Genomic DNA, 24,966 nt, shown 5'->3' on the forward strand with positions numbered 1-24,966 from the left:
CACCTGCGGGCGTGCACATACAGTGCGATTGAAACTTCGTGGCCCTTGCGCAGAAGTCGGTTTTCGGCCTGGGCGAGTCTATTTTGAAGAAGTGGCGTTAGAAGAAGTGGGGGGTGTCGGTAGGTCGGGCGAGGGGATACACAGCGCCGAGGGGGGGGGGGGGCAGGGGGGAGGACGAGTTGAGTGAGCCAGTCAGCAGTCTCATTGTGCAGTGGTTAGTGCTAGTCGCATCCACAAATCGCGCACCCGTGACAAAAGATAGACAAAACAAGTATACAAGACGAGTGTGGATGGGAGAGTTGGAAGGGGTCGACCTCAGTGAATGTACCTCAATCAGATTGAGGACGTTTTTAGCAAAGGCCAGCTTAGGAGTACCCTAATTAAGTTAATAACAATGTACCTACCTATATAGTTTAAGTTTAAAAAATTTGGGTCTCAAAAGAAATTTCAGTCGTTGTACTGTTGATATTTGGCTCTGTTGACTAATGAGTTTGCCGACCACTACTCTAACCAGTTAGCAACACCGTACAGGGCCTGAAGAAAAATTTGTTCAGATATTGGAACCTAAGAAAAGAGAAGCTGATTGATTTCTATTCTGTTCCCTAAGTCTTTGACATGTAAAAGAGAATGGGAACTGTGGACAGCAGCATTGAAACCAACATTCTGTGCAGCCACACAGGTCTCTGGTCCTGAATGTCTGCCTCAGTGATGGAGCAGTGTGGATGAAAGCAATTCAAGGAAAAGGTGGAACACCTGGTCAAGTGTGGAGAGAGCAAATAGACAAACTTAGCAGAATTTTCCCTGGAAGGATTTGCTGTTCCCCACAAAGAACTTCAGAGTAGAAATCCTGACATATTCATGTATTTGTTTTTTATCTCCCACTGGCTTTGCCTATAGTAGGAACTCTAATAGAGCGTAAGCAAACCACAAAATTTTTAAATGAATTTGCATGTGATTGGTTTATAATCTGTAAAGGTCTTATAAATTAGGGTAGTGATAGTATGGTTGGGAGTGTTTGAGTTTGTCTTATTTAGGCTGAAATAACCTTATTTTATTATTTTGCTAAAGATGAAGGGCTTTATTAGAATCTCCAATACAGGTATCTCCTGCTTCTCGAAAGTTCAACTATTGCCACTTAGCTTTTACTAAATATTTACATCCATTAATACCTGCTGTCACTAACCAAAAGAAATTTGAAGAGAATTTTCACTTTACAAAAAAAAGGCAAAATAGTGTCCAGCGTTTGTTTTGCTGTAGTCTTTATAGAGGCGTAATGTGCATCCTGAGCACTGAGCAGTGAGAGTGACACCTCCAGAGCTTTGCACTGTGTCTGTGAGCATCTCAGTTTGATTTGTGCATTTGTAAGCAAGATGTGCCCAAGATATCAGAAAACCTTGAGATCTTGGAAGGGTGTTACACTTAGGATAGAACTGGACATAATTTAGCTTTCCTTTTACATATATATATATTTATATATTTATAATTTATATATTTATATATATATTTATTGATTTCAGAGAGGAAGGGAGTTGGAGAGAGAGAGAGAAACATCAATGATGAGAGAGAATCATTGATCAACTGCCTCCTTCATGCCCTACACTGGGGATCGAGCCCACAACCCAGACATGAGCTCTGACCTGGAATCGAATCATGACTTCCTGGTTCATAGGTCGATGCTCAACCACTGAGCAATGCTGGCTGGGCTAATTTAGCTTTTTGATCATAGTGAATGAAATAAAGATATTGTGCATGCTTTGAATTTTGGGTCTGGAAAGATTCAAAATTTTTTCCATATAAATTAATAATAATTGCTTCTTTGCTTTATGCCATTACAGCTTGTGAAAAGTTTCATAGGAATGCTATACTTTCAAATATCAGGAGAAATCTGTATTCCTGAGTCAGACCAGTATCATCCATCCGAATTGTACAATGTGTCAGCTGTCACCACCAACATAATGGGTGCTAGTTATCTTCAGTGCCTATTTTCCTCTCTTCGGTCCTGTAGACTAACTTTTTGCAAAGATAGTGATATGTAACATGCCTATGAGCCACATTCAATTAAAAATATTTATTGACCTGTATACCAGGCACTGTGCTAGGCACGGGGTACATCACAGAATAAAATTTATCAGAGTTTTATTTATGGAGCTTTCATTCTAGTAAGATTGTGTTATAACAAAAGTCTTCCAATTCTTTTTATTACTAAATCTACTGGAGGTAGTGGCCTCACAAATACCTCTGTTGTAGTAAATACTGCACTCTGCTGAATCTAAATTAGTTTCATTCCAGGGATCAAAAGCATTGGAAGAATTGGTTTCAATCAAATTTTGATGAAAACTATCATAATGTTAAAATCTGGCCTTGCGGCTGTTTACTGCCTTGGGGATGTGTTCCATATCCACAAAGATCTCCCAGTGTTTAGAAAAAAGAAGAAAGAAGAAAGGGAGGCTCTGTAGTGAATTAACATTGATTGGTCACTTACTGTATACTATTAACTATATACTATGCATTTTAATATGCATTACTGAATTTAGGATAGATCACTATAAAATAGGTATTATGACTCCATTTTACAAATACAATAATAATAATAATAGCTCTTTTTTACTTTACCATTTCCCTAAAATGGGCCAGACATATTAGGCTTTTCATGTATCATCTCATTTAATCATCATAAAAACTATGAAGCAGGTACTTTTAATCTCCCTCATTTGCATATGAGGAAGATGCAGCTCGTAGAATTAAAGTAGCAAACCTAAAATCATACAGCAGGTTGACACCAAAGTCCTCAGCGCCAACACTTTTCCTACTACTCTATGTTGACCCGGGACAGGTAGCCCTCTCTGCCTTCACCTGCCTCCACAGGAAGTGCAGCTCTTTATCTTTGGGTGGGCTTCTTTACACAAGAAAGACTAGCAAATTCTAGTGTCCTGCCACATGTTACATGTCAGCTGTTTGTGGAAATCCCTCTGTGGAGCTACTGCAAGCATCACCTTGGATCTCCTATCTGCCCTGCCCTGTGGCTTCACAGTGCAGGTCAGAATTTGGACTCAGTAATTTGAACTCCCAGATCATTAATTTTATTTTCCTGAAAGTCCTCCCTTTCCCTAGTCTGCTCATGTTCAGTACCACTACTGAGGGTATACAGAATTGGCTGTGGAGAGCTGGAAGCCCCTGAATTCTTTCCCCGGGATATCTTGGCTTTAAAACTTGTCTCCTCACCAGGTTGTTGACCCCTTTGTATGCTCACCTTTTCTTTTTTTTTTTAATATATTTTATTGATGTTCCACAGAGAGGAAGGGAGAGGGATAGAGAGTCGGAAACATCGATGAGAGGGAAACATTGATCAGCCGCCTCCTGCACACCTCCTACTGAGGATGTGCCCGCAACCAAGGCACATGCCCCTGACCGGAATCGAACCCGGGACCCCTCAGTCTGCAGGCCAACGCTCTATCCACTGAGCCAAACCGATCATGTCTGCTCACCATTTTTTAAGATGGAGGAGAGAGAAAACAGACAGTTAAAACTGTCATTTTACAGCTGTATTGCTCCCAGCTAATATTTTCTTTTAGGTTTCGTAAGTAAGTATTTTGTATTGTATATGTTTTTCCTAAGCCTATATTATCACAAAGGGTGCAATTTTATAAATTGAAAATAAATTATCTTGGGTACATGCCATACAAAATATCAGCAGAGGGATGGGAGCAGTGTTAATGAAAAATAATATACCTGCAAATTAATAGTAAGGGGAGAGAAAGGAAAAATGGGAAGCAGGATTTTATTAGAGGGAAAGAAAATAAATAATCAAGAAGATGAACAGAAGGCCTGGGAAAGGTCATTGTGTCCTTAGGAGAGGTTTTTAGCATTAGAATTCAGGTCAGGCTAGCTTTGGCAGAGCTGGATTGACTACCTAAGGGTGATCTTTCCAAGGAAGGTCTGCAATGGTGTGATCATTTGGCCCAAGGCTACTTTATGGCCCCGTTTACCCTCATGGAAGGAAACATCCCTATACCACAGGCCCCTGATCAGTCAGAATTCAAGCTACAGACATGTGACCTCCCCACTGTGTCACTGCTTCTGCCTCCCATGCTCTCTGCTCATTCTCTTCTTCTGCCCCATGTCTGCATGCTCTTCCTTGCGGTGTCACTAGAACAGTGATAGCGAACCTTTTGAGCTCAGCGTGTCAGCATTTTGAAAAATCCTAACAACTCTGGTGCCGTGTCACATATAGAAATTTTTTGATATCTGCAACCATAGTAAAACAAAGACTTATATTTTTGATATTTATTTTATATATTTAAATGCCATTTAACAAAGAAAAGTCAACCAAAAAAATGAGTTCACGTGTCACCTCTGACACACGTGTCATAGGTTCGCCATCACTGCACTAGAATGATGGCTGAGGGCCTGTGCAAATGGAACCTCATAGGACAGAAAACTAGATTCGATAGGAAGACATCATTACCCTGTAACCCTACACACCAGTATGACTTGTGCTGTTTGGGATGTGGCTGATCCCCTGACAGCCTCATGGTAGGGTAGGAGTGGTGTACACACCCTCTCCACAGTCAGCTTCTCCTTACTCCTAAGTCTACTGCAGTCTGGCTCGCCAAAATCTTTCTGTTACTTTTTTGTGTTTGTCATGTCTTCAGCTTTCAGCAAATCATCTTTTCTTTCCTCCCTGACATGTAGGACACCACTGTCTCCTGTTCTCCTCCCCTCTTGCTGACACTCCTCTGCCTCTTCCTTCAGTCTGGGAGGCCCCATATTTTACACCTTCATGCACTTTCCCTATTTGCACTCATCTGTAGTGGCTTCAACCCTGTGTGCTCTGATGATTTGCCTCTCGGTCTGTCCTTTCCCCTAGCCCAGTGATGGCGAACCTATGACACTTGTGTCAGAGGTGACACGCGAACTCATTTTTTTGGTTGATTTTTCTTTGTTAAATGGCATTTAAATATATAAAATAAATATCAAAAATATAAGTCTTTGTTTTACTATGGTTGCAGATATCAAAAAATTTCTATATGTGACACTGCACCAGAGTTAAGTTATGGTTTTTCAAAATGCTGACACGCCGAGCTCAAAAGGTTCGCCATCACTGCCCTAGCCTGCAAACCCTTGTTTCCAAGGTTCTTCATTTTCTGGGTGTACTACCAAATTGAGTGTGTCTGACCTAAAACTCTGCATCCCTCCCTAACCAGTTCCAGCAAACACGGCCCTCCTGCATTCCCTTTTTCTCCTTTACCCATAGTCATTTGGTCTTCTTGCTCAGCTGATTCTTTCTCTCATGTTTATTTCTCTGACCAGGAGAAACTGTGTCTCCACAGTGATGGCCTTTGTTAGCTATCACTAGTTTTTATATATATTTTATAACAGCCTTCTACTGACCTCTCTTCCTCTAAGTCTTAGTTCTACCAAACATTCTTGTTGCCACTAGAATGATTTTCCTAAATCTAATTGTGCCGCTCTCTGAAGTCAGGCATTTGAAAGTAGCACAGAGGGTTCACAGAAGCAGAATTTTTCCTTTAGAAGCTAAAAGTTATTGAGAAAATTTGACTAGGTAGAATTGAAAAGAATAAATGCTGAGTAAGAGCCCAGTAAATATAAGCCATAGCATATATATATATGTGAAATTTGTTAAATTTGCTTGTATTTTTGGGTATTCAAATACAGTGGGGCCTTGACTTACGAGTTTAATTTGTTCCGTTCTCGTTAACTCAAATTACTCTATCAACTCAATGCAAAAAATCTGCGGAGAGACAGCTGGTGTCTCAAAAAACTCGTTAGTCAGGACACTCGTAAGCCAAGGTCCCACTGTAGATTAGTTTTCTCCTGGTAGAAATATTGAGAATTGACCCTGAGTCAAAATTTGCATTTGCTTCCTATCATGAGGATAGGAAAGTAAACAGGATCATAAAATTAACATTTTATTGTTCTTCAAAGATCTGTATTCACTTTGCTACTCTAACTGAATGTTTATATAAGGAGAGGGAAAAATAGCAAGTCAGCTTGACTGAGTAAAATATGGAGTAGTTACAAGGCTCTTGTAATTTACTCTCATTTAAATGCCTATGAATTTAGTAAGTATCTTGTGCCTATATGAGTTCAGGTCATCAATAATGTCTTTTTACACACAAATCCTCTAATAAGAAAAAATTATTTTTTAACATGAATATAGAATTACCCTTCAGAACTTGTATTGAATGACAGTAGCTTCTCTTTAAACATTATTACTTAATTGAGCTGGCCTGGGAACCTTACCATCTTGTTACAAATTTTAAATTACTAAGAAATTTTGAAACTCCATGCTTTCTCAAATAAACTGAAAACAAGCAGCATTTATTTTTATTTGTAACTTATTTTAATATGTTTTTATCCAGTGAATCAGGATTTACATGAGAAAAATCGGGAAAATAAGGTTAGGAAAACCAAAATGAGACCTGGAATGAGGTGAGCAAGCAAACTGAGTGCTTAGAAGACAGGACATTTGGCAACCAGAACAGCCTTAGATCTGGCTCTAAGCTTCCCAGTAGCCTATGCAAAGAGAGGACATGACTAGTTATATGGTCACAGCGTCCATATTATAAAAACAGGCAGTTGCTTGAAAGAGCAACACCCTCAGCATAAATACAACCACCTTCAAGGGGCAGTTTCTTCTGGTGTCTCACAATCTTGTCTAATTATGATAATAAGCCCATTGTGAATAAAGCAGTTCTGTAAGAGCCTTGTATTATCTCATTTCAGGTCCTTGGTGCAACCACAGACAGGGTTTAGAGTATCCAGAGGAATGGCTAGAAGGCTTGCCTTTCAGTCAGTCTTTCATAAATAATACTTATTTCACTCACAGTTTTGATACACTTTGAATAGGATGTAAAGTTATATTCCCAGACAAGATCTAGACTGGGTGGAAAGCGAAAGCTTTACCTTTACCTGGCAGGGTTTACCATGGAATGAACTAGAAACCTCCAGTTCTGTCTCCGAGTCTTTTAAGGGGCTGTTATGACATACCATCTGTTCTAAACAAAATAACTTTCAGATGAGACATTGAAATAAATTGCTTTTGAAATGAACACCTATGAAACTAAATTGGCTTATTAGGGTTAGTTTGAACTGTGAGCCACTTGTATGCCAAAAATTAAAGCTTCAGTTTGAGAAAGTTTTATCCTAAAATAATATTTAAAATAATATCTTGAGCTCAAAGCCATTATCTATTAAGATCTCTTCTTGTTTGTTAAAACCTCAATATCTGCATACAGGAAAAATGGCTTTCCCTCTGTGCTCGGGTAGAGAGAAAATTTGACCATACTTTCATTCTTTTCAAGTAGTCATAGTTTTGTTGACATAGTTGCCCTCAGAAAGGTAGAGTTTAGCCTTTACATAATGGTAACATTTTTTCTTTTTCAAAGCCTATATGTTACACGTACTAGTAATCTCAAAAGTAGTGAGAACGTTTTATATTATCAGTATTTTTCAGTGTCAGGCAGTCAGTAAACACTTTTTTTTCTGATGAAACTACTTTATAAATTCTAATACAACAGATTATTTTTCTGTAAAATATTTAAAGAAACTTACCTCTACATACTTAATGTTTCTTGCAGGAGTAGAATTGTGATGATCAGTTGTGTATTCAAATATCTTAAATGCCTAACATAGCAAACATTGAAATAGAATATGCTAATTACTGTGAGAAACAAAAATATAAACATGTAGTTAGTATACAGTTATTAGCATATGTGTAAATTAGTTTCAGAACTATCTAATAATTTGCTACAATGGTTATTAAATGAATAATGAAGAAAAGATATAAACACATAGTTGGTAAATGAAAGATCAAAATAATATCTAAAATTTCTTGTAAGGTTAAAAAATTAATTTCTGATACTAGACCTATCAGGGGATCACTTTGTAAATTATATAAATGCCTAATCACTGTGCTGTCTGCCTGAAATTAGTATAGCATTGACTGTCATCTCTAATTGAAAAAATAATAAGTTAATGACATTTTAGTCTGTTGATGTATATAATTCTTCTGGCTAACTGTAATTGAATTTTTATTCCTATTGGAATAGAAATCTTACATTTACCATTGGGTCTTAGGTTTTATGGGAGTTGTTTACTTGTTTTCTAATTTAATAAAACTTTTCAATTCACCAGTAGTTACAGAGCACAAGTGTAGTATGGCCTGTGGGGAAGTAAAGATAAACAGGTTTCAGCTTCCTGTCTTGGAAAGATGACAAACCTAGAAGGCCTGTGTATGAATTCTAGTGTACAAGACAGTGCAAAGGGGGAATGCCAGAAACAGTGCCGCGGGAGCCTGAAATGCGAAGGCGGCTTGGGAGGGGGCCATTGTGAAATGGTGGGGCACAGGAGTTGGATATGTTCATTAGTGGGAACTAAATTTTGCTTGTGAGATATAATACTGAAAGCACAACTTTACTGTACTGTACAGGGTGTTATTGGTAGTGGGCAGACATTCAGAATGAACTTGGGTGCCTAACTTTTTTCTTCTCACATTTTAGGGTTCCTTCACTGAAAATATTTTTTGTAACTCTTCCCAAGGGAATACTAGCATTTTTCGTATGACGCATATGGTAAATGCTGGTCCACATGTTAAATCGGATTTTCAACTGCTTTAGGCTCTTGAAAGCACAGAAGGCCCCTCACACATCTGCCAAGTTGTCCATTTTCTGCCAGCCATTGTTGATCATATACATGAGACCTCCTTATTTCTAGGAAACACACGTTTAAGAAAGAGTGCAGTAAGGAGAGATTCCTGCCTGGCCTCAGTACATGGGCCGAGAGAATAGGGCTTCTCTTTCTGTGTTAAGGCATTTTGGTAAATACAGTTTATCTCACTTGTGTACCTTTCAAGGCAAAGTGGACAATTTAAAATTTCAGCAGGTTGTTAAAGAAGATGGAAGCCTTTTAACTTAGTCTGCCCTACGTTATAATGATTACTAAATACCTACTGTGAATATGCCATTTGTTGATTCTGGACAGGGCTTATTGGATCACGGAATTGCAAACGATGCTGAGGCCAAATACCTTCTTGCTCTGAGCACATAGTATGTATATTGAAAAGCTGCCTTGGATTTAGGCCAAGTAATAAAGTTTCAGGAAACTCAAGATGAAACGGTGTTGCAGATTTCTGACCCTGAAGTTTTTTGTGCTGAAATGTAAGCGGTGGTGGTGAGTAAAGCCCTTGGTAAATTACCAGTTAGCCCTGGTAGCCACACAGTTATCATCATTGTCCAAAGAGCAGCAGTTGCTGGGACCTTGGACCTAAGCAATTAGAATATCAAATTTCAAAAGAAAAAGTGTACTGAGATACAGTGTAGAGTTTTATTAGCAAGGCAGTGCATTCCTCTTCCGTACCCTGGTTCCTGCCAATTAAATGGCACTACGTTGCCTGTCTTTTCCATGTCTTCTAATCAAGGCATGCTCTTTAGTGTGCAGAAATGTCCCCACCTTTGAGAAATACCTGTATCCCAAGAGAATTTCCTGGAGCTAGGCTGCCCAGTGAAACAGACAGTTTTGGCACAGGGGCCCATGCAGGGACCACAGACATGGAAAGTTACAGGGACAGCCCATGGCCCGGTTCCTTCAGCTACAGTGTGCCCAAAGGGGAGAAGTGTAGTGTGCCCACAGTGAAGATTCCCGCTGCTAGTCCTATGGCAGAATGAGGAGAGTTATGTTTATATTAATCACCAGAGTTTATTTTAAGATTTCAGTTTTTATTTGATCCTACAGAGTATATTTTGTTGTTGTTTTGGCAGATACGTGCAGTGTTGTTCTAACGTTATTTAGTCAGAATTAATATGGAAAAGTGCATGATAAACAGTAACAGAATTTGTAAGTGCAAAAGTTTGCTCAGCCCTAGCTGGTTTGGCTCAGTGGATAGAGCGTTGGCCTGCGGACTGAAGGTTCCTGGGTTCGATTCAGTCAAGGGCACGTGCCCAGGTTGTGCGCTCAATCCCCAGTAGGGGGTGTTTTAAAGGGAGCCAGTCAATGATTCTTTCTCATCATTGATGTTTCTATCTGTCTCCCTTCCTCTCTGAAATCAATAAAAATAATTTTACAAAGAAGTTTGCTCAATTTTTTTCAGCCTTGAAGTCTTCAAGTTCTTTAATATAAAATCTTAACTCCCAAATACCTAGATGATTCACAGAGATGTTATGGGAATAAATTTTGTAATGCGTGGAAATATTTTGACCTACTTGGAAGAATGACGCAATAACAAGTTATGTGTATTATAAATGGCCAAGCAAGCAAACATTATTTTAAGACAATACAGCACTGAGATCAAATTAACTATCTACTTATTATAGTGCCTGATATTCCTTGCCTCGTGCTGCTTATGACAGCCCAAGAGATACAGAGGTTAATTGCATTTTTAAATTCATAGAATTTTAGACTTGACAAGACTTCAGAGATGTCTCTTCTGTATGAAAGGCAAAATTAAAGCTCTTCAAAGGGGTAAAGGGCTACCAGATTTTGTCAGTAAATCCAGGGATGTGATTAATATGTTCATTTGCATAAATTTACATATAGAGTTCAGAATCCAGTAACTCCAAGTTGGCAAAATAAAATTAACTTATGGGCTTCCTCGTCCTGGATTCAATCCAGTATTCAGGGATTGAGTGGACAAAGATCCAGCTTGTCCTTTGCTGTCCTTTCAATGCCAGGATACTCTGGAAGTTCAGCAAGATTTTGACTGGATTTTGCAACCACCAATTCCAGGACCTTTGGCCTTTTTTATTTACCTCCTGTTTTCTGGTCTTTTTATGGATGGGTGAGGTTACTGTATACCTGAAACATTTTCATGTAGATTTTTTTTTTCCCCTCTTGAAAAACCCAGCAGATATTCTGCTAGTCACACATTCAGATAAGGTGAGGGAAAACTGCTCTTTTTTGGGGAGGGGTGAGGGGGTGGGTATGTGAATTATCCTTTAAAAAACCTTTTTCATAAGCTAGGTGACTTATCTGTATCCCCTGTCCTCTTTCCTGAGTTGTTCGTTTATTCTTACTGGTTACTAATGGCAGGAGGAAAGGATAAAACAAAAGGCATTTTATTTGAATCCTTTTTAGCAGCATTAATATAAAATTTTAATGAAGAAATTTGAGTTTAATGACCAAGAGGAATTTCCATTGTTTGTGCTTTGTTTTCTCCCATAAAGTGGAAAATACAGAATTAATTGAATATCCTACCATAGATAACTCTACATAAATTTTGATTCATTTAAAGGTCATGTTTTACAATGGCTAGTTCACGCTATAATTTTAAAATACAATTTGAAAAATTGTATTCTCTAACCTAACATTTAACTCTTATTACATGATAAAAGCTGAACTTGCTTTTTTGATACTAGGTCAAGCTCATTTCTGGTAGGTTGGCAAGGGAAAGAAATCAGAAAATTCCATCCCTGCACACAGAGTCTTTATGTCGCAGTGATACTTTTTTTTTTTAGTTTTTGGTGTTTTTTTAAATATATTTTTATTGATTTCAGAGAAAAAGAGAGAGGGTGAGAGAGATAGAAACATCAATGATGAGAGTGAATCGCTGATCTGCTGCCTCCTGCATGCTCCCCACTGGGGATCAAGTTCGCAACCCAGGCATGTACCTTTGACTGTAATCAAACTTGGGACCCTTCAGTCCGCAGGCCAACGCTTTATCCACTGAGCCAAACGGGCTAGGGCTCCACAGTGATACTTTAATAGAAATAAGCCAATCCATAAGAAAAGGCTATGTAGATGTGAGGACAATTAATACTTGAGTATGATTTTGTTTTCTTCCTCACAAGAGTAGTTTGCAAGACTACAAATGATGTGTTCATCTTTTAGTCCAGGAATGTGTGAGGCAAGGACTGTGGATCTTAGCCACAGCCACCAGCTCTGGGGTTCCAGCTTGCAATGTGCTGCACTGTCTAAATAGGCATGTCTAAAACCAGACAAAAGAGCAGCCAGGATCTCACCACTGCTTGATCTGTATGCCTCACTGCAAAAGAGCTAGACGGCATTTATACGTGGCCTTTCTTTGATAAATTGGTTTACACTTTGAAAAATCTTGTTTGCAACAAAATGTCTACGGCTATGAGGATAGATCCAAGTGGTAATTAGAAGTTTAATTTTGATGAATTATAGGTTAAAGATCTTAAATGTTTTTAAGCACCAAAAAGGAATCCTGGACAGAAATGCTCCTGAATTTTTCCCCTAGGTCCTGAGGAAGCATCCACTACAGGATGCTTATGCTTTGCTTTCTGTTATTTTATTAGTTGTGTTTTTCTTTTTACAAGACTAATACTGTTTAAAAATCCCTATAGAACTTTACCTAAAATCTGTAGTTATATAAAATTGTTTTTTAGGTCCTAGTGTTTTAAATATACTTTTTCTTGTTTGTACATAACTTTCATATGTATTATTTTTTTACTTCCGCCCCCCCCCCCACCCCAGCCATTCCCACCCCTGGCAAGCCCCCACCGCCCCAGTGTCTATGTCCATCGGTTATGCTAATATGCATGCATACAAGTCCTTTGATTGCTCTCTAAACCACCCCCCCCCCTCACCATTTGTCTCTGGATCTGTTCTTGTTCATGAAATTATGTTGATCATTATATCTTACATATGAGTGAGATCATGTGATATTTATCTTTCTCCGACTGGCTTATTTCACTTAGCATAATGCTGACCAGGTCCATCCATGCTGTTGCAAATGGTAAAAGTTCCTTCTTTTTTATAGTGGTATAGTATTCCATTGTGTAGATGTATCACAATTTTTTAACCCACTCATCTGCTGATGGGCACTTAGGCTGTTTCCATATCTTAGCTCTTATAAATTGTGCTGCTATGAACATAGGGGTGCATATATCCTTTCTGATTTGTGTTTATGGTTTCTTGGGATGTAGTCCTAGAGGTGGGATTACTGGGTCAAATGGGAGCTCCATTTATAACTTTTTGAGGAAACTCCATACTGTCTTCCACAGTGGGTACATCAGTCTGCATTCCCATCAGCAGTGCAGGAGGGTTCCTTTTTCTCTGCATCCTCGCCAGCACTTGTCATTTGTTGATTTGTTGATGATAGCCATTCTGACAGGTGTGAGATGGTACCTCGTTGTTTTGATTTGCTCTCTTGGATGATTAGTGACTTTGAGCATGTTTTCATATGTCTCTGGGCCTTCTGTATGTTGTCTTTTGATAAGTGTCTATTTAGGTCCTTTGCCCATTTTTTGATTGGATCATTTATCTTCCCTTTGTTAAGTTGTATGAGTTCTCTGTAAATTTTGGAGATTAAACACTTATCGGAAATTACTAGTGTTCCCGACTGACTGAGGTTGGTGGTTCATGTATTAGTGGTACCTGATGGAGTGGGATTGATAAAGAGGAGCATACTGTCCATGCTAATGCATTTGACACTTATCCTGAAGATAATGGAAAACCATTAGGGAATTTTAAACAGAGAAGATGTAATAGGTTTTATTTACAGCTATCCAAAAACTGAGAAGCTTTGGTTTCCAAAGTGGGTTTTCTGATAGTAACTTTACCTCCTAACTACACAAGCATTCTCACTAGTCACTGTCTTTCTTTTTAAAACAATTAAACTCAATTATTTCCCTCCTTTTTAAAACAATTAAACTCAATTATTTCACTTACTGCTTATATCAATAGCACTTTCCCTCATAAAGTTCTCAGCCATGTCTTTTCCTAAGTTATGCTTGGCTCTTGAACTATTTGTCGAAACACTTGAAGCAGTGTTGAGAGATAAGATTATCTTTTTAGGTTTTATGATGCCAGAAATAATTTTTTATATGCCTTTTAAAATATATAACAAGTGCTTATCAAAGATTGGATAGAGTTTATCAACTTCTGGAGGAAGCAAAGCTTAGAGTTGAAAATCACAACCTCTGGTCAGCTGGCTTCAGAACCTAGCTCTACACGTATAGAACATGTAATCTTAACCTAATTATTTTAAATATCTCTGTATGATAGTTTGTGAGGATTAAATGGTATATATCCAGTACTTAGCACAATACTTGTGCATGCTACCTGTGCCGTAAGTCATAGATATTATTTTGTTCTCTCTTTGGATCCTCAAAATAGCACTACAAAATGACTTTGTAAAGCAGTCCTTTGCTTTGTGAATTTTGAAAATAGAAATCTGAAGATATACTTATAATCACTCAATATTATCTGCTTAATGTATAATATTCATTATTCTTTCTTAAAGTTCTTTTTCTCCGACCCTGGAGTTCATGTAACCAAAATGCAGGTTCAACTGCCTGACACAATGAAAGCCAAACTCATAAGACAAGTGGTGGTGCAAGAGGAAAGAGGTTTATTCAGGAGCAGCAACCTGAGAGAATGCTGGACGGCCATCTCAAAGACTATGTCCCTTTTCTGCTCAAGCCCCCAGTTCTTATAGGGTTAGGGAGGGAAGGGATATTTTTTTCTATCCATTCATCTTTTTAAAAAGCTTTTGGTGTGCGAGGGCCCTGTCCATTCATCTTTCAAATATAATATAACCTCTATACTATTGAGTAATTTACATACTCCATTTAAAGTGTACCTTAGTGTAAGAACCCCCTCCTGTGCCAACTTGGCCAATGGAGGAGAGTTCCTGGCATCCCCTGACTATCTATGGCAAGGGGCGGGAAACTTTTTTCTGCCAAGGGCCATTTGGATATGTATGGTATCATTTGCAGCCCATACAAAATTATCAACTTAAAAATTAGCCTGCTATATTTGGTCAAACATTTAATTAACTCACCCCATATGCCTTGGCATGGCCAGACCAAATGACTTTGCAGACCTTATATGACCTGTGGGCCTGATGTTCCCCACCCCTGGTCTATGGTAATAGCCAGAGTTTTATAAGTAAATATATTGGGATTATCCTCTGGTTGTTAAATCTCAACATTTTATAATCACTTCTGGGACATTTTCTTTATTTATAACTTTAATTATCTACTCAGTTCAGTTTGTTCAAATTTATAATTCATAGGTTATATACCTTTGCTTGTTCTGAAGGTTAATTTTTTAATATATTTCTCATCAACTCATTCAGTTTTTTTGTGTTTTAGATTTTATTTTCTCTTTTGTACTCTATTCTGGTTTCTATAAAAAAGTGTTAATTTTTACTTTTTTTAGTTAAGTATATAATTATTCTCTAGTATTGCCATCTTTATTTTGTTTCCTTTTTTTTTTCTCCTCTTTTGCTTTCCTTAAGTGAACAAATATAATATAACCCCTATACTATTGAGTAATTTACAGACTCCATTTAAAGTGTACAGTTTCAATGTTTTCACAAATATATAGGCCCGTAAAAACACTGTCCTAATCAAGATAAGAACTGATGCCCTGGCCGGGTGGCTCAGGTGGTTGGAGCATTATCCCTTACACCAAAAGATTTGTGGATTCAATTTCTGGTCAGGGCACATACCTAGGTTACAGGTTTGATCCCCAGTCAGGTTGTATACAGGAGGCAACTGATCAGTCTTTCTCTTTCACATCCCTCTCTCTCTTTCTCCTCTATCCTCTCTCTCTCTCTCTCCTTCCCTCAGCCTCTCTGTCTAAAATCAATAAGCATATCCTTGGGTGAAGATTTTTTTTTTTAATAAATAAAGAGCCCAGCCAGTGTTTCTCAGTGGTTAAGCGTTGACCCATGAATCAGAAGGTCAGGATTTGATTCCCAGTCAGGGCACATGCCTGGGTTGTGGGCTCAATCCCCAGTAGGGGACATACAAGAGGCAACCAATCAATGATTCTCTCTCATCATTGATGTTTCTATCTTTCTCTCCTTCTCCCTGTCCCATCCTCTCTGAAATCAGTAAAAACATATTTTTTAAAAAGATAAGAGCTATTATCCCCCAAAAAAGTCTCCTTAGCCCCTTTGTTTCCATTTTTGAATGACTTCTATTTCCTCTTTCATCTCTAAATACATAGACTTCACCCGCCCCCACTGGTCCCTGTGGCCAATAACTTTGTTGGTTTCCATTATATGTCTAGTGCTTGGTGTAGTGCTGACATAATAGGCAGTCAATACCTATTTCTTCAGTGAATTCTCATGGCAAATTTTGTAATCATTACCTTTCAGAGGTTATTTCAATCTTAGTGCTACAAATCCTTTTCATTCATTTTTTTTTTTTCAGTTTCTTATGCTTTATTGTGTTTTTCTTATGATTATTGGTATTTTTCTTGAAGGTATTTTTTTTTATTGCCTATGGCATTTGATAAGTTCATGTATTCAGTAAATATTTGTTGAGCACCATCTCTGAACTAGGCACTTTAGATCCAGTAGTAAACAAGAAAGATAAAAGTTCCTACTGTCTGGGGCTCATATTCTAGTAGGAACGCTCATAAGAAGGAAGATTTCTGCTCTCTTCCTCACTCTGTTATCTACACACAGTACTTTTCTCCCTATTGGTGTTACTATCCATTTTATTATACACCACACACACACACACACACACACACACACACACACACACACAATAATCCCAAGGCTGTGGCATGAGAGATGAGAGCCTGAACTAAGATGCAGACTGAGGATTTGCAGAAGTAGAAGGTTGAATCAGTAAGATTTTGTGATTGAATGAATATAAGGGAAAGGAAGGAATCTAGGATGAATCCCCAAATGTCTGACTTGGACAGTGGTTGTATGAAGACACTCCTACCTAGGAAGGGAATACTGGCCATTAGAGGCAAGGGGAAAGAAAGATGGTGTTCAGTGGGGGAATCTGTAGTGGTTATAGTGATTGGGTCATATGTATGTAGAAGTCAGAAAGGCGTGGGTATGAAAAAGATTTGGTATCCAATGGCATGTAGTATAGATAGTTGGGCACAAATGCAATTACTGGAGGAGATTTTATTAAAAAGAAAAGGGGTACATTACAGAGCCCTAGAGAATACAATGCTTAAGAGGCAGCAGAATAAGATTCGCCTACAAAGAGGATTAGGAAGAAGTCGAGAACAAGAGGAGAACCAGCTAGCTATGGAACTCTCCTTTCAGTGAAGCAAAAGACTACAAACACTATTATCGAACTCATTATAAAAATTACTGACTTTCAAAGATTTTATTAAAAATTAAATTACCTAAAATCAGTGGCTTATTTATGCACCGAGTGCCCTTTAGATATTAAGGCTTGATTAATATCTAGAGAGAGTTGACCTCAAGAAGTGAGCATACAATAGCACCATGGAAACGTATATACAACATGCTTGCATTAAGTAGCATGGCCCCAAATATGTGTAAAAGTGAACAAATGACCGTGAAGCAGCAGTAGGATCCAAGAACACATTGGTACTGCCATCTCAGTTCTGTGGAATCTAAAGGCATGGCAGAATTAAGCAGTTTCCTCTTCATGGCTGTGAAGGAAACACTGTCTTCAGGGCAAGGCACATGTGAGTTAAGGCAAGTAGATGGAGGATATCACCTTTCAAGCAACTGAAGGAGTTTGCCCCAAAGAGACTAATAGAAAGGGCTGAATTGTTCTGTTGCTGGGACACTTTAGGGTTAGGGTAGAAGGACAAAGAGCAGATGTTTTTACAGGATAAATAGAGACACCAGCATTGGGGTAGTGATGAAGGATGACAGAAATAAGGGATGTACATCAACTGATTTTTTGAACACACCTTTTGGATGGGAAAGCTAATGTGAGCTTCCACAGATGGGGAGGCTGTGATTATTATTGCCTGCATTTGGCTGACAGTAGTTCTGGGAAAAAGTGAAGTAGGACCTCAGATACTGCAGAGCTTTCATTACTACCTGCTATATTGCTTTGTGACTGGAAAATTGAAATGGTGAAAGCATCTCATAAAGGAGTTTGATCCTTGCAATGTTAAAAGTATAGCCAGTAGGAGAACCTGTGGACATTGGAGCTCTGGTGGCAGACAGATGGGCAAAGGCTGGGGTGGAGAAGTAAAGCCAAATGGGAATCTGCACAAAGAAGCACTAAGAAACTGCAAAGCTCAGGAGGCTAGAGGAAGAGCAATGGCTTCTGTGAGAAACATAGCCGTACTGTGTCTGTGGATGCCGTAACATAGTTGGTAGCTATTGCTGTTCTGTTACCTTTATGCGTTCGTATTTCATGCCTTATATCAGATAGCATCTGACTCATATAAGAACCTAATGCAAGAGACTATGTAGCAGTTGACTGCCTTTTTCTTTGAAATGTTCTTGCTTGCTGATATAGTCAAGAGACTGATAGCCAGAATGTGTTCAAGGATTAATGGTTTACTTTAGTGGCGGTGAAAACATTGCAAATGATAAAAATCAGGGCAGGGGCAAGATTGAAATAATTGATGGCTGGCCCTCTCCTACAAAATTTGAAAATTCAGCCAGATAACCTTCACAAAATGATGATCATTTGAAATAAGAATTTGTACAACTGAAAATTTGTTCATTCAGTATTGGTTAGTCTTATCATTATGAACCAATGCAGTGTCTGCTCTTAGGGCAAAGAAAACACTTTAGGTTTTATTTATTTCTTTATTTGTTTGTTTATTTATTTATTTATTTATTTATTTTAATTAAATCTTTATTGTTCAGATTATTACATTTGTTCCTCTTTTTTCCCCCCATAACTCCCCTCCTCCCAGTTCCCGCCCCACCCTCCGCCCTCACTCCCCACCCACTGTCCTCATCCATAGGTGCACGATTTTTGTCCAGTCTCTTCCCGCATCTCCCACACCCCTATCCCCCCCAAGACTAGTCAGTCCATTCCCTTTCTATGTCCCTGATTCTATTATGATCACCAGATTATTTGTTCACTTGATTCTTCTTCCTCTTCTTAAAGGATACCTTTCAGCATTTCATATAATACTGGTTTGGTGGTGATGAACTCCTTTAGCTTTTCCTTATCTGTGAAGCTCTTTATCTGACCTTCAGTTCTGAATGATAGCTTTGCTGGATAAAGTAATCTTGGTGGTAGGTTCTTGGTATTCATCACTTTGAATATTTCTTGCCACTCCCTCCTGGCCTGCAAAGTTTCTGTTGAGAAATCAGCTGACAGTCATATGGGTATTCCCTTGTAGGTAACTGGGTTTCTTTCTCTTGCTGCTTTTAGGATTCTCTCTTTGTCTTTTGCTCTTGGCATTTTAATTATGATGTGTCTTGGTGTGGTCCTCTTTGGATTCCTTTTGGTTGGGGTTCTCTGCGCTTCCTGGACTTGTAAGTCTATTTCTTTCACCAGGTAGGGGAAGTTTTCTATCATTATTTCTTCAAATAGGTTTTCAGTATCTTGCTCTCTCTCATCTTCTGGCACCCCTATAATTCTGATGTTGGTACGCTTGAAGCTGTCCCAGAGGCTCCTTACACTATCTTCGTATTTTCGGATTCTTTTTTCATTTTGCTTTTCCAGTTGGGTGTTTTTTGCTTCTTCGCATTTCGAATCTTTGACTTGATTCTTGCGCTCCTCTGGTCTGCTGTTGGGTGTCTGTACAATATTCTTTATTTCAGTCAGTGTATGCTTAATTTCTAGTTGGTTCTTCATCACAATATCGAGGGTCTCATTAGATTTCTTGAGGATCTCACTACATTTATCGGCGGTCTCACCAGTCTTTTCAAGGGCCTTACTAAGTTTATCGGCAGCTTCTAGATAGTTCTTGAGAGACCTTAAAAGTGTGGTTTTGAGCTCTATATCTTCCATTTCTGACATTTGCGTCCTGTTTCTTTGTCTCCGCATTTTTTTATCTTTTCTTGGTGCACCCCCTAGTGGTCTTTGTGCGCAGTCTTGTTGTAGTTAAGCCTTGATTGTTGTCGGCAATATGGGGGATGATTTGACCTCCAGGCTAACTGGCTATGAGAGTCAGCTGTGTCTGCAGTGGGAGAGCTTCTGTGCTGGATCTCTAGGGCGGTGCTAATCTAGCGTTTGCCTGAGGCTATCCGGCAGATGGCTCTGCGCAGGGCTTGGGCGGGGCGGGTCCCCGGGGATCTACAGGGCGGGCCAGATCCAGCAGTTATGGCTGCTCTCAGTTCCGTCCCTAGGGGCTCTGCCTCACAGAGTCCCAGCCACCACTGCAAACCTCGGAGAGAAAGCTGCCTTTGAGTTCCAACCGAAGCCAGACAGTCCCGCTTCTCCCGTTTGAGTCTGGGTCCCTAGAGACTCGCCCGGATCTGGAGCTCAGAGTCTGAAACTCCCTCCCGATTGAAAACAACAACCACGCCCTTCGCCGCCAGCCCGCTCCGCGCGCGCACTCTGCACCTCAGTATTTCACTTCAGCACTGCGCCTCCTCTGAGTCTGGGTATGATATTCTCTTTCCTCCTAGTTGTAGAATTTCCACTCAGCCAGCCTTCCTGTGGTTCTGGATGATGTCCGTTCCGTCTTTTAGGTGTACCCTTGAATTGGTTGTTCGAGGCAGCAATCTCCGGCGTTAACCTATGCCGCCATCTTGGTTTCTCTCCACCTTAGGTTTTAGATGCTGCCGCCACTGCCACTCAGTAGGCTCGCTGCCACTCTGCTGTGGTCTCTGTGTGAGCCCTGCATCTGGCACCCGTCAGTCAGCTGAGCGGTGCTCCTGCTTTGGGAGCACACTAACCACAGGGGGCAGCTCCTGTGTTGAGCGCCTGCCCCCTGGTGGTCAGCGTGCGTCATAGAGACCGGTCATTCGGTTGTTTAGTCACTTAGGCTTTTAAATATATAGATGTCCTTTGTCTCTTACTATAGCCTTCATTTTAAAGTCCATTTTGTCTGATATAAGTATTGCTACCCCAGTTTCTTGTTTGTTTTCATTTGCATAAAATATATTTTATGTCATTTACTTTCAGTCTATGTGTGTCTTTCCATCTAAAGTGGGTCTCTTGTAAGCAGCATATGGGTCTTGTTTTTTTCTTCATTCAGCCATCCTCTGTCTTCTGATTAGAGCATTTAATCCAGTTACATTTAAAGTAATTATTGATAGGTATGTAGTTACTGCCATTTTGTTATTCATATTTTTTATCTGTTTTTCTTCTTCTTCTTAAAGAGGTCCCTGTAACATTTTTTGTAATATTGATTTGGTGGTGATAAACTCTTTCTTACGCTATTTTCTAATTTCCTTAAACTTTGGAAGGACTTATGTCTTTATATTGTAAGCCACACTGCCTTTTTTTCTAGCTATTCTTGACTAGTCACTAGTTTTTAGAAAAAATGAATTTAGTAATGACCACTATTGCCCATATTATTTTTCCAAATAGCCCATGCAGCATCCTGAATGAAGAATCAAAACAATAGAGTATTCCCTGCGGTTAATCCCTATTATAAAATCAATCTGCATATTAAACAGAATATTAGGTTTAAATTATTTTGTCCCCTCACTGCTCCCATCACTACCAAAAAAGAAGTTGTTCTGGAGGAGGTTTGTGTGGGTGTGAGGAGGAATGATATTGTATCATATAAACAACCATTATGCTGTGTAAGAAAGTACACAAGAAATTGGTTTTAATTTACCTACCTACTATCTAAAATCTTATTAGATTAGCAGCTATACATGATGAAAATTTATATGTAATATAAGTCTATTAGTAAAGTCCTCCCATATCCTATATAATAAAGAGGTGATATGCAAATTAACCCTCACACCCTCACAAGATGGCTGCCTATGACCAGGCCAGCAGGGGAGTTAGTGAGGTGCGACCAAACAACTGAACAAGCAGGCTGCGTGGGGCAACCAGGCCAGCAGGGGGGTTAGTGAGGGACAACCAAATGACTGAACGAGCAGGTTGCGTGGGGCAACCAGGCCAGCGGGGGTTGGGGGGGGGGGGGTGAGTGGCAACCAGGCTGGCAGGGGATGCAGTTGGGAGCAACTAGGCCAGCAGGTGGGGACAGTTGGGGCAACCAGGCCGGCAGGGAGGGGCAGTTAGGGGCAACCAGGCAGGCAGGCATGTGAGCGATTAGGAGTCAGTGGTCCAGGATTGTGAGAAGGATGTCCAACTGCCAGTTTAGACCCAATCCCAGCAGTCGGAAATCGCCCGAGGGGTCCTGGATTTGAGAGGGTGCAGGCTGGGCTGAGGGGGACCCCCCCCCCAGACGAATTTCATGCACCGGGCCTCTAGTACCTTTATAAGTGAACTAGAGGCCCGGTGCATGAAATTCGTGCACTGGAGAGGGGGAGTCTCTCAGCCCAGCAGTCGAATATCCCCGGAGGGATGTAGCAGTGCACCAAGTAGCAGGCAGACAGGTAGAAGCCCAAATTGGGGCCGGGTGCCACGCTGCTTACGCTCATCCTGGCCCGCTGCACCTGTTGCTGCTGCTCAGTAGTGCTGCCGCAGTGTCGGGAGAGGCTCCCGCCACCACTGTGGCAGCTGTGCTCGCCAGCCGTGAGCCTGGCTTCTGGCTGAGCAGCGGTCCCCTTGTGGGATCGCACTAACCATCAGGGGCAGCTACTGTGTTGAGCGTCTGCCCCTGGTGGTCAGTGCGCATCATAGTGACCAGTTCTGGTCATTCCATCGTAATGGTTGTTTAGGCTTTTATATGTATAGATGAGCCCATTATAAAGTGTCTGGTACAGGGATCCCATTTCCAGTCATTGTCACTTTAAGAGTGAGAGAAAAAAAAAAACTCCTCTATAAATTCTCCAGTTTGTTCAGGTGGGATTAAGGCAGTGGTTCTCAACCTGTGGGTCACGACCCCTTTGGTGGTCGAACAACCTTTCACAGGGGTCGCCTAAGACCATCCTGCATGTCAGATATTTACATTACGATTCATAACAGTAGCAACATTACAGTTATGAAGTAGCAACGAAAATAATTTTATGGTTGGGTCACAACATGAGGAACTGTATTTAAAGGGCCAGAAGGTTGAGAACACTGGATTAAGGTGAAAGTCTTTGGCAGTGGCTTATATCCTAAAAATGCAAGTTCCTAAACTGCATTCTTTTCTGCTTTATGATTCTTAATGTTGCAAGATTTTGGTTTATTCTTGCTTTTAAATGCAAATAGACCTGATATGTGAATTATTAATTAAAAGTTTCTTTTTAACTTAGAAAAGTTTATCTAAATCAAATTAGTCCTCTTTAAAACAAGGTTCCCCAGTAAATTGTTTCCATCTCAACATCCCAGCTTTCAAGGAAATTATATTTCCCTTCTCTCATTTTTTTGCCTCTATTTCCATTCTTCTGTTTCTAATCTGGAGTCAGACGCGTTACCATTGCACCACGAGGTCCTCATTCTTCTGTTTCTAAATGTTACTAATAGTTTCCCATGGATTCTTTTTTTTTTTTTTTTTATATATTTGTATTGATTTCAGAGAGGAAGGGAGAGGGAGAGATAAAAACATGGATGATGAGAGAGAATCATTGTTCGGCTGCCTCCTGCATGCCCCATACTGGGTATCGAGCCTACCACCCAGTCATGTGCCCCGATGAGGAACTCCTGGTTCAGAGGTCAAAGCTGGGCTTCGCATGGATTCTTTAGCTGGTGTTCAAAGTTAAGAGCAATCTGAGATGCTACAAAAACTACAGAAAATTGTGTCTGATATGTTTGACATGGGCTGCTTCTCCTTAGCCTTATCTTTAATCTGGTACAGATGGGTGGGCCTGGGGGTAAAGGCCATGACCCTCTGAGTGTGAGAGTATATCAGGTTAAGGACTCTTGACTCAGCAGCAATAGCTAACTATCCAGGCCCATCTACCCTCTATGCACACACTCTGGTATGACAATGATGCGAGGAGAGGCAGATACTAATTGCAGTAAGGAATAGCAAGAGGGAAGAGGAACAGTTTTCACTTATTGAGTCTTTTTCTTGTACCAGGTTCTCTTTCAGATTCAGACACTCATTATAAAACTTACTCTCTCCTCCCCTAGCACCTCTTTGAGGTAGGCAGGATTGTACCTGTCTTACAGATAGAAAACATGGGTTATGTTAAGAAGGTTGGCCAGTTTCACACAAACAGGGAGCTAGAGCAAGAATTTAAACCTAAGCCTGTCTGATTTGAAAGCCTTGTTCTTGAACTGCTATCCCATATTGCATGTGATTTATATGGGGGGAGGAGAGTGTTAGGTGTGTGGATGTATGTGCATATGTGTTTAATTTGCAATCTGTACTGAGGTAAGATCCTGATGTGGATGTTAAGTTACACAAGAGGAAGAAATAGCCAAAACATGGGACAAGATTATAGAGCTTCCCCGAATCTGACTTAGATCACTGCCTTGGTGTACTCATATGTGGTGCACTATTTCCCCTCGTAGTTCTTGCTTTGTCTCGGTACATTAAAGGTTCAATTACCCATGTAAATGGAGAGTAGCCACATGTGAATAACTCTATAAAGAATCAGCAATCTAAGGAGCATTTCAGTAGCAGTTTGCCATTTATATGTGACTTGTTTGGGGTAGATTTATATCCCTAAATATGTTTGCTTAGTCATCCCAGAATTGTAATGGATGGGCCTGTCCCCAGAGCAAGCAATGAAGTGAATTATCCATAGGAGAATATCAGACAGTTCATCCCTAAGGAAGAGCTTTTAAATTTATTTAAAAACATAGCTTCAGAGATACTGATACCTTTTCTCTCCCACCCCAAATTTATTTAGAACTTATGCTATCAGGAAGATAAGAGATGCCTTCAGAGAAAATAAGAATATGAAAGATCCTGTAGAAATTCAGGCTCTAGTGAATAAAGCCAAGAGAGACCTGGAAATGATTCGTCGACAGGTAAGAAAGTTCAATGATGTACTATTTTTCATTAAGAGTTTAAAGCTTTGACACGTCCCCTTGAATGCATGTCACTATTTTTGGTATTTATGATTTACACAGAATCATGAGACTGTTCCTTTTACTCATATAAACATAGAAAGATGACCTATTATATTATTGAATTCAAGGAGAACATAAAGGAAAATATCAGCTTTCCAGAGTTTCCAGGGAATGCATCCTTTGGGAAGCTAAGTTCTCACATTTAACTAAAGGTTGATGCTTTAAGTATGGGAAACTTCCAAAAACAGTTCTCTTTGTAAGATATATTACACATTTGTATATGGACATATGTCAAAGAATA

At 39.7% G+C, this 24,966-nt stretch overlaps 1 protein-coding gene across 11 annotated transcripts in view; it reads left to right on the forward strand.

Annotated features, from left to right (window-relative positions):
• Positions 1-24,966, forward strand: part of LYRM4 (LYR motif containing 4) — a 146,607-nt gene that overhangs the window by 9,883 nt on the left and 111,758 nt on the right. For all 11 annotated transcript variants that reach the window (XR_004973871.1, XR_004973872.1, XR_004973873.1 and 8 more), the window contains exon 2: positions 24,503-24,623. Coding sequence is in view for 8 of the 11 variants with exons in the window: in XM_036347896.1 (XP_036203789.1) it covers positions 24,503-24,623 (121 nt within the window). In the remaining 3 variants the exon portion in view is untranslated. The remainder of the gene's footprint in view (positions 1-24,502; positions 24,624-24,966) is intronic.

The sequence above is a fragment of the Myotis myotis genome, unplaced genomic scaffold (assembly GCF_014108235.1).
Source record: "Myotis myotis isolate mMyoMyo1 unplaced genomic scaffold, mMyoMyo1.p scaffold_m19_p_2, whole genome shotgun sequence".
NCBI lineage: Eukaryota > Metazoa > Chordata > Mammalia > Chiroptera > Vespertilionidae > Myotis > Myotis myotis.